At 41.5% G+C, this 14,710-nt stretch overlaps 1 protein-coding gene across 1 annotated transcript in view; it reads right to left on the bottom strand.

Moving 5' to 3' along the window:
* Positions 1 to 889: 889 nt before the first annotated feature.
* Positions 890 to 14,710, bottom strand: part of LOC145410066 (QRFP-like peptide receptor) — a 678,579-nt gene continuing 664,758 nt past the window's right edge. The window contains 3 exon segments of the mRNA XM_080280280.1: positions 890 to 1,034; positions 2,447 to 2,610; positions 13,327 to 13,405. Coding sequence (XP_080136406.1) covers positions 890 to 1,034; positions 2,447 to 2,610; positions 13,327 to 13,405 — 388 coding nt within the window.

Raw genomic sequence — 14,710 nt, 5'->3', positions numbered from 1 at the left:
CTCATGGCCTTTGGTTCCTTCTTCCTCGCATAAAAAAAAGTAGAAATTGTAGTAGTGATAGTAGTAGTGGTACAAGCAGCAGTAGTAGTAGTAGTAGTAGTAGTAGTAGCAGTAGTAGTAGTAGTAGTAGTTGTTGTTGTTGTAGCAGTAGTAGAAGAAGAATTTGTAGTAGTAGCAGCAGCAGTAGTAGAAGTGGTAGTAGTAGTAATGGTAGTAGTAGTGGTAGCAGAAGTAATAGTAGTAGTAGTAGCAGCAGCAGTAGTAGTAGTAGTGGTAGCAGAAGTAATAGTAGTAGTAGTAGCAGCAGCAGTAGTAGTAGTAGTGGTAGTAGTGGTAGTAGTAGTAGCAGCAGCAGCAGCAGTAGTAACCCAAGATCAACCTGAAACGTAAACCCAGTGGACTGCAGACTGAAGTTGCCTCCTACAGCCTACCTTTCTTTCGTGGATGGGGAGAGAAATGAAGGACGTTTGTATAGCCAGGCAATGAAGTCACATGCTTATATTAGTGCATGAAGGCGTTCCTCTCCAACAAAGCCGGAGAGAGAGAGAGAGAGAGAGAGAGAGAGTAGTTAAATCTCACCTTCGTTTACTCTCCATTACTAGAGGTATAACTTAATATGAACGAATTAGTGTTGTGAAGCTTCTCTCTCTCTCTCTCTCTCTCTCTCTCTCTCTCTCTCTCTCTCTGCTGATGTTTATCTATCTATTTATCTATCTATCTATCTGTCTACACACACACACACACACACACACACACACACACACATATATATATATATATATATATATATATATATATATATATATATATATACGTCGATCTATCTCTTACTCTCTCCATCTGTCTGTCTATTTATCCACCTATTCTATCTACAGTATATCCATGTGGCTCACCCGACTGATGTGGTTCGGGTGTGTGAGAGGGACATCTGTCGGACTGGAGGTCGTGGCGGGCGTAGACAGGGACACAGCGCCGCGTAGAAGCCCTCACGGAAATTCTTGGACAGGAACCCGTACACGATGGGGTTGATGCAGCTGCAGGGGGAGAAGGAGAGTTAAAGTGGCTAAGTAGAGTTCAAAAAGAGTTAGAGTTATATACTGAGAGTTTGTGTGGCCTAAATAGACTTATGAAAGCATTATCTTTAAGGAGAGTTTGAGTGGTTTAAATAAAGATGAAAAAGATCATTATTTTAGGAGATTTAAGAGTTAGAGTTATGGAAGGAGAATTAGAGTTGCTTCACTGGTGTTGAAAAGAGAACTGTGTAAAGAGAGTGTTTAAGTAGAATCGAAGAAGAGTTAATGCTGTGTAAGGAGAGTTAGAGTGGAATAAATAGCTTTAAATACGAGTTAAAGCTGTGGAAATAGATTTAGAGCTAACTCATGCATCGCGAGAACATTTTGTTATTTTCCTCTCCAAGCAACTTTATTCAGTTAAGAACAACCTCTGGTAGTGAAAGGGTTGTTGTTTATTGTTGCCATTACCAGACGTTTTTGATTGACTTAGGAGGTCCTCGTGGTAGTGAAGGTGTTAATGAACGATGCATCTAAATCCTGCAATTGGCAGTCTTCCCTAAACAAAACAAAATCGTCCAGAAGCAGCAACAACAAACAAAAAAAGTGTAATGGAAAAAAAGTGGTTAAGTGTACTATCGGCAACAACAATTCTGTATCTCTCCTGCTTTTAACTGCTTGGACTCTGACAAATTAGTTATGTAAATCAGAAACAAATTAAGCTGATTTCACTGAACATCGCCAAATAATGCTCTCATTGTCGGCTGTTACTGATTCACGGGGCTCGTTGACAAGGCCTGTGATGGGGAAAAACAGGATAGGCGACAGGACTTTTGGTGCCGACTGTACCTCTAATTACTTTTTGTTGTATTGCACTTTGGACACAGATTTTCATTTTTCTTTTTTAAATTATTTTACTTAGCATGTTTTTCCTGGAGTTCTAGACATCAATATGGTCATTACTGTATCGTGAAAACTGTGAGCGGTCCTATGAGTGACTGTGCTCTATTCGCCTTAATTTAGGCCAGATTTACGTCCGTTTGCATTCCATTTCATGAAGGTCAGTGGCAGAATAAGACAATACTACGGCTCTACATTCTTCCTATATCCCTTCTTCATGACTATCACCATTTCTCTTGTCAGTCTATCGCTAAAACTCAACGCTCAAATGGGGGCAGGACAATTTTAAACCAAGTTACAGTAAAACAAGCCCAGCATCTTGTTCAAATAGCTAACATAAAACAGTGCTATTGAACATAAGTAGTGTTATTTGTATTGCAGTTAACAATCACATTTACGTTCATTTCCTGGCATGCAATTATCTACCTGTCTGACTTACATGATACACATGAAATTACTGTGTTCAAAAGACATTTTTGTACAAACTTGCTTAAACTCTCTCTCTCTCTCTCTCTCTCTCTCTCTCTCTCTCTCACCTGTTAACATAGGCGAGGAAGTGAACCGCATTGCTGAGGTGTTTGGTGAATGGTGAAATGTTGGTCCTGGGCAGGTACCCTCAGGCCTTCAATACGTTAGTGACCAGCAGCGGCGCCCAGCACGCTATGAACAGCACCACCACCACGAACAGCATGGTCACGATCTGGCGGAGTGAGACACGGGCTGAGGCGTGACGCAGGCTATGGTGAGATGAGGAAGGATACAGAAGGGTGGGAATGAATGAAGCTGAGGGATGAGGCAGGATGGAGAGGGGTGAGGAGGGATGTAAGAGAGTGGGGTGGAACAAAAGGTGAAGGATAAGGCAGAGTGGAGTGATTCTGTGGAAAAAAGTGTAAAGGGTGAGTCATGGTGAGGTGAGATAGACTGAAGAGATGCGAGGAAGGATGTAAAAGAATGGGGCTGAAAGAGGGTGAGGGAAGAAGCAGTGTTGGGTGACACAGGCTGGAGAGACTTGAAGTATGCGGGAGAGAACAAAAGGTGAAAGGTGAGGCAGGAATGAGGTGAGGAAGGATGTACGAGGGTGAAAACTGATGAAGCAATGAGTGAAGGGTGAGGCAGGCTGAGGAGAGGTGTGGAATTATGCAGGAGGGTTGGAATGAAACAGAAAGTGAGGGTTAAGGAGGGGTGCGGGTAGATGAGGCAGGGAGGGGTGATGTAAGGAAGGAGGCAAGAGGGTAGAGTGAAACAGAGGGTGAGGGTGTGGCAGAGTGGGTTGAGGAAGGGTGGGATAAAGTGAGGAAGGTTGTAAGAGATTGGCGCTAGAGGAGGGTGAGGGATGAGGCAGGGTGAATGGAGGTGAAGGAGGATGCAAGAGAGTAGGGTGAAAAGGAGGGTGAGGCGTGTGACAGAACGGTGTGAGGCAAAGGGTAAGGGGTAAGGCAGGAGTGTTGCAGGATGAAGGATAGTGTGGTGAGGCAGGAGGATGTAAGGATGAACAGAAAATTTTGCAGAGCCAAACGGGTAGAAAGGAAGGTAAGGTGAGGCAGGGGTTAGGTTGGATGAAGCAGTGCGAGGTGTAGATGGTGGGTGTTAGGATGACAGAGCAGAGTGAGGCAGGATGAAAGGGTGTGAAGTGAGGAAGGGTAATGGGTACGGAAGGGTGAGGTGAGGTGTCAGGATGAAGTTAAGCATGGTTAGGAGAGGCTAGGGGGAGTGGTGTTGCAGGGTAGGGTGGGGCTAGAGGATAGCAGGATGTGTGTGTGTGTGTGTGTGTGTGTGTGTGTGTGTGTGTGTGTGTGTGTGTGTGTGTGTGTAACAACTTGAATTAGTGGATTTCTGCCCCTCTCGGAACTGGTTGTCTCTGGGACGCCTTTCCACGATCTAAGGCACACCATTGTGACGCCAGCCAGACATTTAGGTGGGCATCATAACACAGAAACATCGTGCCAGTAATCATGGCACAACCTGCCCTCTCATGTACGAACCTCTGTATATTATACAATACCTCGCTAGTTTAGATTGAAAAACAAGAATACTGACCCGTCACCTGTCAGGGATAGTGACGTTTAACGTGTTAAAAATTATACAATATATACAGTATACATATCTATCTATCCATCTATCTATCTACTTAACTATCTATCTATCTATATCTATCTATCTATCTATCTATCTATCTATCTATATATATATATATATATATATATATATATATATCATCATCAGCCGTTGTGGTCCATTGCAGGACCGGTCTATCCCTACCGAAGCAGGGACGTTACAGCCAATGTATCTCTACCCAGTGGTTTAGGTAGTCTGGTAGAGACTGTATGTAGGCTTAGCAGTGCCTGTGAGTGAAATTGTAATGTTGGAGTGGCTTTGGATGTGTGTGCAGTCTGTAAACCAAGTGTAATCGGCCCGCCTTAAGCCGAGTGGGTGCAAGCATAGGCTACTAGCATGCGACACTGGTTCAACCACAGGACCCCTTATGTCCGCCAAAGCGGTCAGTGGCTCGGTGAACGCTTCCCAACGTTTTTACAGCTCTGGCAGGAGGCAATCCGGCTTCACCAGTATGCGAGATGCACACTTTACCACTGTACCATAGAGGCTCCATATATATCTATATATATATCTATATATATATATATATATATATATATATATATATATATATATATATATATAGGTAGCTGCTACAGTTGAATTACATAGAGACTCGGGAAAAATTACGACTGAAAAGGGCGTGCGTCAGGGAGATACACTTTCACCAAAATATTCACAGCATGCCTAGAAGGTGCTTTCATAGACTGGGAGATCAAAGGAGTAAACATGGATAGAGAAAACCTAAACCATTTAAGATTTGCAGATGACTTTGTCCTAATCCCAGAAACAGCAGAGACATTGCAAGAAATTTTGAATGACTTAAATAGAGACAGTCTCAAAGAAGGGCTAAAGATGAACCGGAGTAAAACTAATGTTTAATCCAAATACACCAAAGAGCGTCATCAGAATAAGCGTGGAAATTCTTGAAGAAGTTCAGGAATATATTTATTTGGGGACAAATACTGAAACTAATGAAAGACCATGATAACTAAAAAGACGCATTACAATCGGATGGAAAGCTTTCGGTAAACAAAAAGGCATCATGAAAAGTAGCTTGCCAATAAGTATGGAACGAAAAGTGTATAACGAATGTATAATCCCACCTATGAGGTTCGGTTGTGAGACCTGGAAACTGACAAAATCGATGGAAAAATCAACTAATCCGTTCTCAAAGAGGAATGGAAAGGTCAATGTTGGGAATGTCTTTAAGAGACAGGAAAAGATCAACTTGGGTGAGAGAGCAAACTAAAGTCAAAGACATTATAGTAGATATTGAAGCACAGAAAAGGAGGTGGATTGATCATGTAGCATGAAAAAGGGATAGCTGATGGAGCAAGAAGCTGACTGACTGGACTCGAAGGGATTGTAAGATTAGCACAAAAAAGGCCAGACAGGGAGTGGAGGGATGAAATAGAAATGTTTGCAGGCAGAACCTGACAGAACCTTATTCAGTCCAGGAAATGGTGGAATAGGTTATATATATATATATATATATATATATATATATATATATATATATATATATTTTTACGGAACAGAGAAAGATAATGTACACTTTAAGTGAGAATACGAAGAGTCACTACTGTCCCGTAAAGTTCCAGGTTCAAAACAAAAGAGTTAGGTAAAATTACAAGTTAAAGTTTAATGCACAAACTAACAACAAAACATTCAGGATTCATAAAGATAATGTAATGGCAAATAAACAGGTTAAATATATGGTTAACTGCAATAGCCTCTATTAACACGAAATTAGCAAGAGTAAATTTATCTAAGTCAGCCCTGATGAAATGAGATACCAGATAATACTCAGTGAATGCCAGAAAAATAATTACAGATACAAACTATTATCAAAAATGACTGACATAAAGATCCATACATGAATTACAAAAACTTCACTAAGCCTACAAATTAAACTTATGCTATACAGTACAAGAAAAAATGCAAGAACAGTTATACTCAAATTACACACAGCTGCTAGATGGTTGGAGACTTCTTGAGCACTCACAATAATAATATCTGTGCAGGGGAGGACAGAGATGTGAACAAAATGAGGAGCAGATCTAAGTGGCAATGATGCAGAGACTGAGCTCATTATATAGGGGCCAGGAGAGCTTGATACAACTTGTAATGAGGACGCGCAAATGAAGCCATGGGGACAAAGAGATGACAATCCCGCAAAGTATAACAGAGATGTCGACTTACTCTACTATAACGGTAGAAGGGGGGAACTGAGGCAGAACACGCTCGTGATCAAACATGCAGCATACTGTGCGTTAAAATTACACAAAGGATGATGAAATCATAGGCTATGTAACACCTCCCCACAAAGAAAAAGAAATTTACAAAGGAAATTTCTTATTACTCTAAACAATCTGTCTAAAGTCTAGATAAGCAATCTGCAATAACATTTTCTTTCCCCTTGACATGTTGTATGTCTAATGAATACTCCTGAAGAAGTAGACTCCATCTTGCCAATCTCTGATTTTTATCTTTAAACTTACTAAGGAATTTCAGTGGGTTATGATCGGTATAAATGACTATGGGGTCAAAACCAGAACACAAATAAAATGAAAAATGCTGTAAACCCAAAATCAAGGCCAAAAGCTCTTTCTCAATAGTTGAGTAGTTCTTTTGAGGTGGAGTGAACTTCTTACTGTAATAAGATACAGGATGTTCAATACCCTGATCATCCTCTTGCAGCAAAACAGCCCCAGCTCCTGTATCACTTGCATCAACAGCCATCTTAAAAGGCTTAGCAAAATTTGGAGTAGCGAGCACTGGCTGACTTAATAGAATAGCTTTAAGTTTGTTGAAAGAGGATTCACAGTTATCGGTCCAGACAAATTCAACTCCCTTTTTCAGTAGGTCTGTAAGTGGTGATACAAGAATAGAAAAGTTAAGAACAAATCTCCTGTAATAACCTACCATTCCCAAAAATCTTTGTAGCTCTTTCCTACTTTTAGGTCTGGGAAGATCACTTATAACCTGAACCTTAGCTCCTGGTGGTGCAACATGTCCATCACCAATTACATACCCAAGGTACTGAACTTTAGCTTGACCAAACTCACACTTTGATAAATTAGCTACAAGATTAGCATGAACTAAACGGTCAAGAAATTTACTGACATGGCATAGGTGATCTTTCCAGTTGTCACTGAAGATTAATACATCATCAATATAAACAACACACCCTGCCAAACCCTCTGTTACAACATTCATGAGCTTCTGAAATGTGGCTGGTGCATTCTTCATACCATACGGCATTACAGAACATGCAAAAGCCTTTCCTAGTGTTACAAAACATGAGATCTCCCTAGCACGTTCAGTCATAGGTACTTGCCAGTATCCCTTTAACAAATCAAACTTACTTATGTACCTAGCCTTTCCGATCTTGTCTATGCAATCTTCCACACGAGGGAGAGGGTAAGTGTCTGTTTTGGTTATCTGATTAACACGTCTGTAGTCGATGCAAAGCCTCTGTGACCCACCTGGCTTAGGGACTAGAGTGACAGGAGAACTCCACTCGCTCTGACAGGGCTCAATCATCTTGTGGTCCAACAGGTAGCCAAGCTCCTTCTGGATGAGAGGAACTTTCACTGGGTTCACACGGTAAGGAGGCAATTTAATTGGCTTTGCGTCTCCAACATCGACATCATGCATCAACACAGTGGTTCTTCCTGGAGTGGCACGGAACACTTGCGGGTACTCCTACAGTAATGCCCAAAACTCCTGCCTTTCCTTGGGTGGTAGATGAGAAAGCTTAGTCTGGAGATCATTCATGATATCAGGATTCTTCCCCAAACTATCACTCAGGCTCATACTGCATGGGAGAGCTTCACTTGCAGACTCGGGTGGAACAGCTACAGTGCAGACTGGATTATTTTCATCCCGCTTGTGATATAACTTTAGCATGTTGATGTGACATAGTTGCTTGCTCTTTCTACGATCTGGTGTGGCGATGACATAGCTGACATCACTGAGTTTCTTCTCCACGAAATAAGGGCCACTAAACTTGGCCTGAAGAGGTTGCCCATGAACTGGTAGCAGAATCAAAACCTGATCTCCTGGCTGAAAGTGGCGTAACCTGGACTTCTTATCATACCAAGTCTTCATCTTCTCCTGAGCAGCTCCTAAATTCTCTCTCCCCAGTTGTAAAGCAGTGGACAGCCGTTCTTTGAACTTCATCACATACTCCAGCAGGTTGACGTCATCTTCCTCCGACAGCCAGCATTCCTTGAGTAACTTAAGGGGTCCTCTTACTTCATGGCCAAACAGTAGTTCAAAAGGTGAGAAGCCCAGTGATTCATTTGGAGATTCTCTTGCAGCAAACACAACGAATGGAAGACCTTTATCCCAGTCTTTCTGATGTTCCAAACAGTATTTCTTGAGCATCGATTTGAGTGTTTGATGATATCTCTCCAACGCTCCTTGGGTCTGGGGATGGTAAGCTGAAGACGTGATCTGGGAGATGCCCAACTCTTTCAGAGACTGCTTGAAAACATTCGACATGAAATTACTTCCCCGGTCTGACTGTACCTCCTTAGGCAGACCAAACTTTGTGAAGAACCCTAGCATTTCTTTAACCACGTTCTTTGCTGAGATGTTTCTAAGTGGAATGGCTTCAGGATAACGAGTAGCCATATCAATCATGGTCAACACATAAGAAAATCCTGAAGAAGTCTTAGGAAGAGGGCCCACAATATCCACCAACACACGGGTGAAAGGCGCCTCAAAAGGAGGAATGGGAACTAGAGGTGCAACCTTTTCGGTCTGATTACACTTTCCCACAACTTGACAGGTGTGACAAGACTTACAATACCAGGAAACATCCCTGAAGATACCTGGCCAGTAGAAGTGTTTCAAAATGCGTGCCACAGTCTTCCTCACTCCAAGGTGTCCTGCCAAACTGGAACCATGAGCCACTCGAATGATATCCTGCCTACAAACACGAGGGATGACAACTTGATGTACAACCTCCCATTCACAGTCGGCTGATGCTGTTGGGGGTCTCCACTTCCTCATAAGTACTCCTGACTTTACATAATAACAAGTAGAAGCACCGGCTGACTCTTCTTCACTGTAAGCAGAGTTAGCTAGACCTTTCAACTCAGGGTCAGCAACCTGCAACTCAACCAACTCTTGACGAGACAAATTATCAACACTACGGGGTACTGCCTCATCTGGTGAGTGGTCCAAATTAGCAAGAAAAGTGTCAGCTAGGATAACATCATCATCATCATTATCCTCTAAATCACCAGTAACTTTAGACTTAGCCCTAGTGACAGCACATGCAGGGAACACATCAGGGACATCACAATCCCGGGACACAGCCACTGGCTCACTAGACAACTGAGGAGCTGGACACACTTGACTTCCACCAATATCATTTCCAAGTAAGAAAGTTACACCTGACATTGGGAGTGTCTCAACCAACCCAACCATAACAGAACCATTAACAAAACCAGACTCTAAATTCACTCTGCACAGAGGAACAGAGAAGTAATTATTCCCTACACCTTGTAAGATTACAGTTTCATCAGAGGAATTAAAATTAGAGCCTAGAACACTGGTCAGCATAAGGGATTGGCAAGCACCTGTATCACGATATATTTGAACTGATTTCCTGTCATTACTGTCCAGAGGACTGACAAAACCATCAGACAGGAAATTAGCACATGAACTCTTGAGAGTGTCACCCACGTTACTGCTCAAAAGAGGAGCTCCATCATGAGAATTTAAGTTACCCCTCAAAGCAGGTTCAGTTAACTCGGTTAAAGAATTCTGGGAACTCTCAAGAGTGGACACTAGACCAATTGACTGAATATTTAAAGACTCCTTTTTGTTCACATCACGCTGTCTCCTGAAACATCTCTCCGTAGTATGACCAAGCTTACTACAATAAGTACATTTACTTTTCTGAAATCTAGAGGTGAAGCTGGTATTTACTTCCTGAGAAACATCATCTTTATTCTCTTTCCTGTTACCTGTACTCTGAGTAGAGGCAACGTACTTACTCTCAGCTTTCCCTTTTTCTCTAGAATATCTCTTGTGAGTGAGAACATACTCATCAGCTAAAACTGCAGCATCAGACAAATTATCTATTCTTTTCTCATCAATGTATAGGCTTACATCTTTATAAATACACCTTTTGAAATCCTCCAGCAAAATCATCTGCTTAAATTTACCAAAATCAGAATCCACATTCTTAGAATTTAACCACTGCTCTAACAAATCTTCTTTGATTCTTGCATACTCAACATGGGATTGCTTATCTTGCTTGTAAGTTGTCCTAAATTTTACTCTATAAGCTTCAGGAACAAGCTCATAGGCCTTGAGAATCAAGCTCTTAACTACATCATAATTATCACATTGATCCTGAGGCAAAGATGCATAAGTTACTTGAGCTTTACCGGTGAGAACAGTTTGAAGGAGTACTGGCCAATACTCCTTAGGCCAATTAAAACCTGTAGCTACCCTCTCAAACAACTGAAAATACTTTGTTAAATCAGATTCATTAAAAGGAGGGACAAGTTTAACATTTTTAGCCACATCAAAATCATCAGAGCAAGATGATCCAGTTCCACCTTGTTTCATGCGATACTCATGGTCTGCCTGAATCCTGGCAAGTTCAATTTGTGCGTGAAACTCAGCCTCCTTAACATCAGCCTCCTTAGCACGTGCTTGAAATTCAGCTTCCTTCACACGAGCCTCCTGCAGGGCTAGCTGTAACTTAGCTAATTCAATCTGCGTTTGCTCATTTGGAGGAGTTACATTAAACAAGCTTTTATTAATCATGCCAACAATTTGATCTTTAGAATGATGAGAGTGAACTGCAATTCCCAATTGTTGAGCAACAAGCTTAAGTTCATTCTTTGTTCTGTTTTCTATATCACACACTGTTTGCACATTTGACAAAAAATCTTTGGCTTCATCAAGTGTAGAAATAGTAGCCATCATGAATATATCACAGTCACAAAATATCAAACAATATCCTTATGATAATATCCTGAATATCCTGATATGAGGTCGCCAAATTTATGTTACGGAACAGAGAAAGATAATGTACACTTTAAGTGAGAATACGAAGAGTCACTACTGTCCCGTAAAGTTCCAGGTTCAAAACAAAAGAGTTAGGTAAAATTACAAGTTAAAGTTTAATGCACAAACTAACAACAAAACATTCAGGACTCATAAAGATAATGTAATGGCAAATAAACAGGTTAAATATATGGTTAACTGCAATAGCCTCTATTAACACGAAATTAGCAAGAGTAAATTTATCTAAGTCAGCCCTGATGAAATGAGATACCAGATAATACTCAGTGAATGCCAGATAAATAATTACAGATACAAACTATTATGAAAAATGACTGACATAAAGATCCATACATGAATTACAAAAACTTCACTAAGCCTACAGATTAAACTTATGCTATACAGTACAAGAAAAAATGCAACAACAGTTATACTCAAATTACACACAGCTGCTAGATAGTTGGAGACTTCTTGAGCACTCACAATAATAATATCTGTACAGGGGAGGACAGAGATGTGAACAAAATGAGGAGCAGATCTAAGTGGCAATGATGCAGAGACTGAGCTCATTATATAGGGGCCAGGAGAGCTTGATACAACTTGTAATGAGGACGCGCAAATGAAGCCATGGGGACAAAGAGATGACAATCCCGCAAAGTATAACAGAGATGTCGACTTACTCTACTATAACGGTAGAAGGGGGGAACTGAGGCAGAACACGCTCGTGATCAAACATGCAGCATACTGTGCGTTAAAATTACACAAAGGATGATGAAATCATAGGCTATGTAACAATATATATATATATATATATATATATATATATATATATATATATATATATATATATATATATATATATATATATATATATATAAGGCCCCCACTCAACAAAACACTTCATTTGGCTGCCACGTCCTACTTGAAAACGGGTTTTTAGATTTGCTTATATAATCAATGGCTTTTTCAGTAACGCTCTTTCAAATTTCACTCTTTTCCAGAGTGAAACTTAAAGTATTGCTAAGGCAATGGCGATGCTACAGGCTTGATAATGTCAGGCCAGAGTTGTCGTTATGGTAAAGCCCACTCTACCATACAGACGTAGGAAGGCAGGAGGGAAGAAAAAATTGGAAGTATACCAGTAACTTGGTTGCCATATCACTCTATTGAGCCTGGTTAATCTTTAATAATCTTAGCCAGCCGGGTCACCCTTGGTTTTACCGTGAGTCACTCTAGAGTGACCAGTCACCAAGGCTGAAATGCACTGCTTTAGACTTCGTGCGAGGACCGAGGAGTTGTGGTCATATCCCTCTTACCACTCTCAGCATATGATATATCAGTGTAAAAACTCGTAGACAGTTGCTGACTGATTTCAAAGTCATTGTATTCTAAAATGGAAAAAGAAAAATACAAGCAACTTTACACAATTATCAAGTCGCTATATACCATGTCAACTGTCACTGGTTTCGCTGCACAAGGCTTCATGATTCTGGCTATCCCATGGCGATTAATCTAATAATGAGAATTCCTTGCCAGTTAAAGGACAAACTGTATTAGAATTTAGGATACATGTACAGTATATAAATAGGCATCGGAAGCCTCAGTTTTCATGAGCATGAGAGGCTCCCATGGACCTCTTCCTTATTTACTTCTCCATGCAGATAGTCAATATTCTGCTATATCATTTATACAGTCTTCATTATCCATAATACTATTATACTAATAACACACAAGGAATAATATAATGTAATTTTCAAAACAGTCTAGGTAGCATTTTACTTCCCGAGATCTCAGTTTAGAGAACTCGGCAGGGGTTCAAGACTGCCTTAAGTGCAGCGGTTCCAACTCTGAAGATCTGAATATGGATATTCCTATCATGTACAATGCTGCCAGGGAAGGAGGTCGTAGTCTTACCTCAAATTGATATGGACGACGGTTGTCCAGTTTCGGCCACCATGCGTCCCAAAAAGGAATTAAGGATTTCCCTTTTTTATAGGACAAATGAATCGGCCAGGAAAGGGTGCTAGAAAGTCTCCTAAGCCCACACGAGTGCTACTAGAAGACTGAAAACTTTAAAGGAGATTGGTATCAAAGTATAGGTTAAAGATACAAGGTGTCAAGTCTAAGAAAAAACATTACTAAGTACAAAAAAAAAAAAAAAAAAAAAAACATTACTGTTTGTAAATAAAGTTTCAAAACTAAATATCTGGCTATGAAGGAAGTGTAAACAAATCATGCAAAAATTTATGTCTTCTTCATCACATCTACCTGACTGGCCACTCACCTGCCTCACGTCGCGATCGTCGTTGCCTCTTCGGGACGACACCCTGATGGAATTAAGTGGGTGAATCTCCAGAGCGGCACTGTAGGGGGTACGAGGCGTCACTACACACCTGCCTTCACACACCTGCCTCACCACCATATTTGTCTTCACACACCAGCCTCACCATCATATCTGTCTTCGCACACCTGCCTCACCATCATATCTGCCTTCACACACCTTTCTCACCGCTACTCCTGCCTTAACGTACCTGCCTCACAGTTACTACTGTACCTCAATCACCTGCCTCACTGCTACTACCTCATATACCTGCCTCACTGCTACTACCTCTCACACCTGCCCCACCGCCATATCTACCTCACTTACATACCTTCTTTAAACTCTTGCCTCACCACACCTGCTTCCCCCCTGCATCACCACCCCACCTGTCTCACACATTTGCCTCTCTGCTACACCTAACTCACTCACTTGCCTCACATACCATCCTCAACATCATACTTGCCTCATACACCTGCCTCACACACGCCTGTATCTCATACCTGCCTCATCAACACACTTATCTCACTCACCCGCCTCACCACCACGTTTTCCTTACACAACTGCATCTCATACCTGCCTCACCACTACTGTCACATACATCCCCAAAACACTCGATTCACCACCAAATCTGGCTCAAACACTTGCCTTACATATCCACTCATCCTTGACGTGTATCTCACCCACACACCTCCCTCACTTATCTGTCAGTAAACTTGCCACACAGACGAGCCTAAGCACAACACCTGCCGTCTGGCTCTACATCTGTCTCACAATAAATGCCTCACGTGCCCAATCCTTTTCTCATTAACCTCATCACATGGGCTCACGCCTGCTTCACTCGCCTTCCACCACACCTTCCTCACACGTGCCTCACCTCCACACCTGCCTCACACACCGTCTTCACCTCGCCCTATATCTGCCTCATAAACCTATCTCACCTAGCCTTACACCTGTCTCATGTCCCTGCCCTAATTCCACCCATGCCTCACACACCTGTTTCACCCATACACCTGCATCACCATTATACCTGCACCACTCACCTTTCTTACTGATTTACCTCATACATCAGCCTCAGTCAGTTGCTTTATGAGTCAGTCCTACTCATCAGCGTCACATACCTGCCTAATAAACATCTGCTCTACAGACTTTTGATACAAACTTACCTTTCATGTCCATCTTACATCTGTACCTTGAGAGTTACACACCTGGCCTACATGCATACTTTGTACAATACACTAACCTTTCACTCCTGCCTTACCTATCTCACACACCTGTCCTACACAAATGCCCTATGCACTGCTTCATATTCCCGTCTCACACACCTGCCACATACACCTACTCTACACAG

The sequence above is a fragment of the Coenobita brevimanus genome, chromosome 84 (genome assembly GCF_032717465.1).
Source record: "Coenobita brevimanus isolate Jiangsu-jjx chromosome 84, ASM3271746v2, whole genome shotgun sequence".
Taxonomy (NCBI): Eukaryota; Metazoa; Arthropoda; class Malacostraca; order Decapoda; family Coenobitidae; genus Coenobita; species Coenobita brevimanus.
This window is presented reverse-complemented; position numbering and strand designations above follow the sequence as displayed.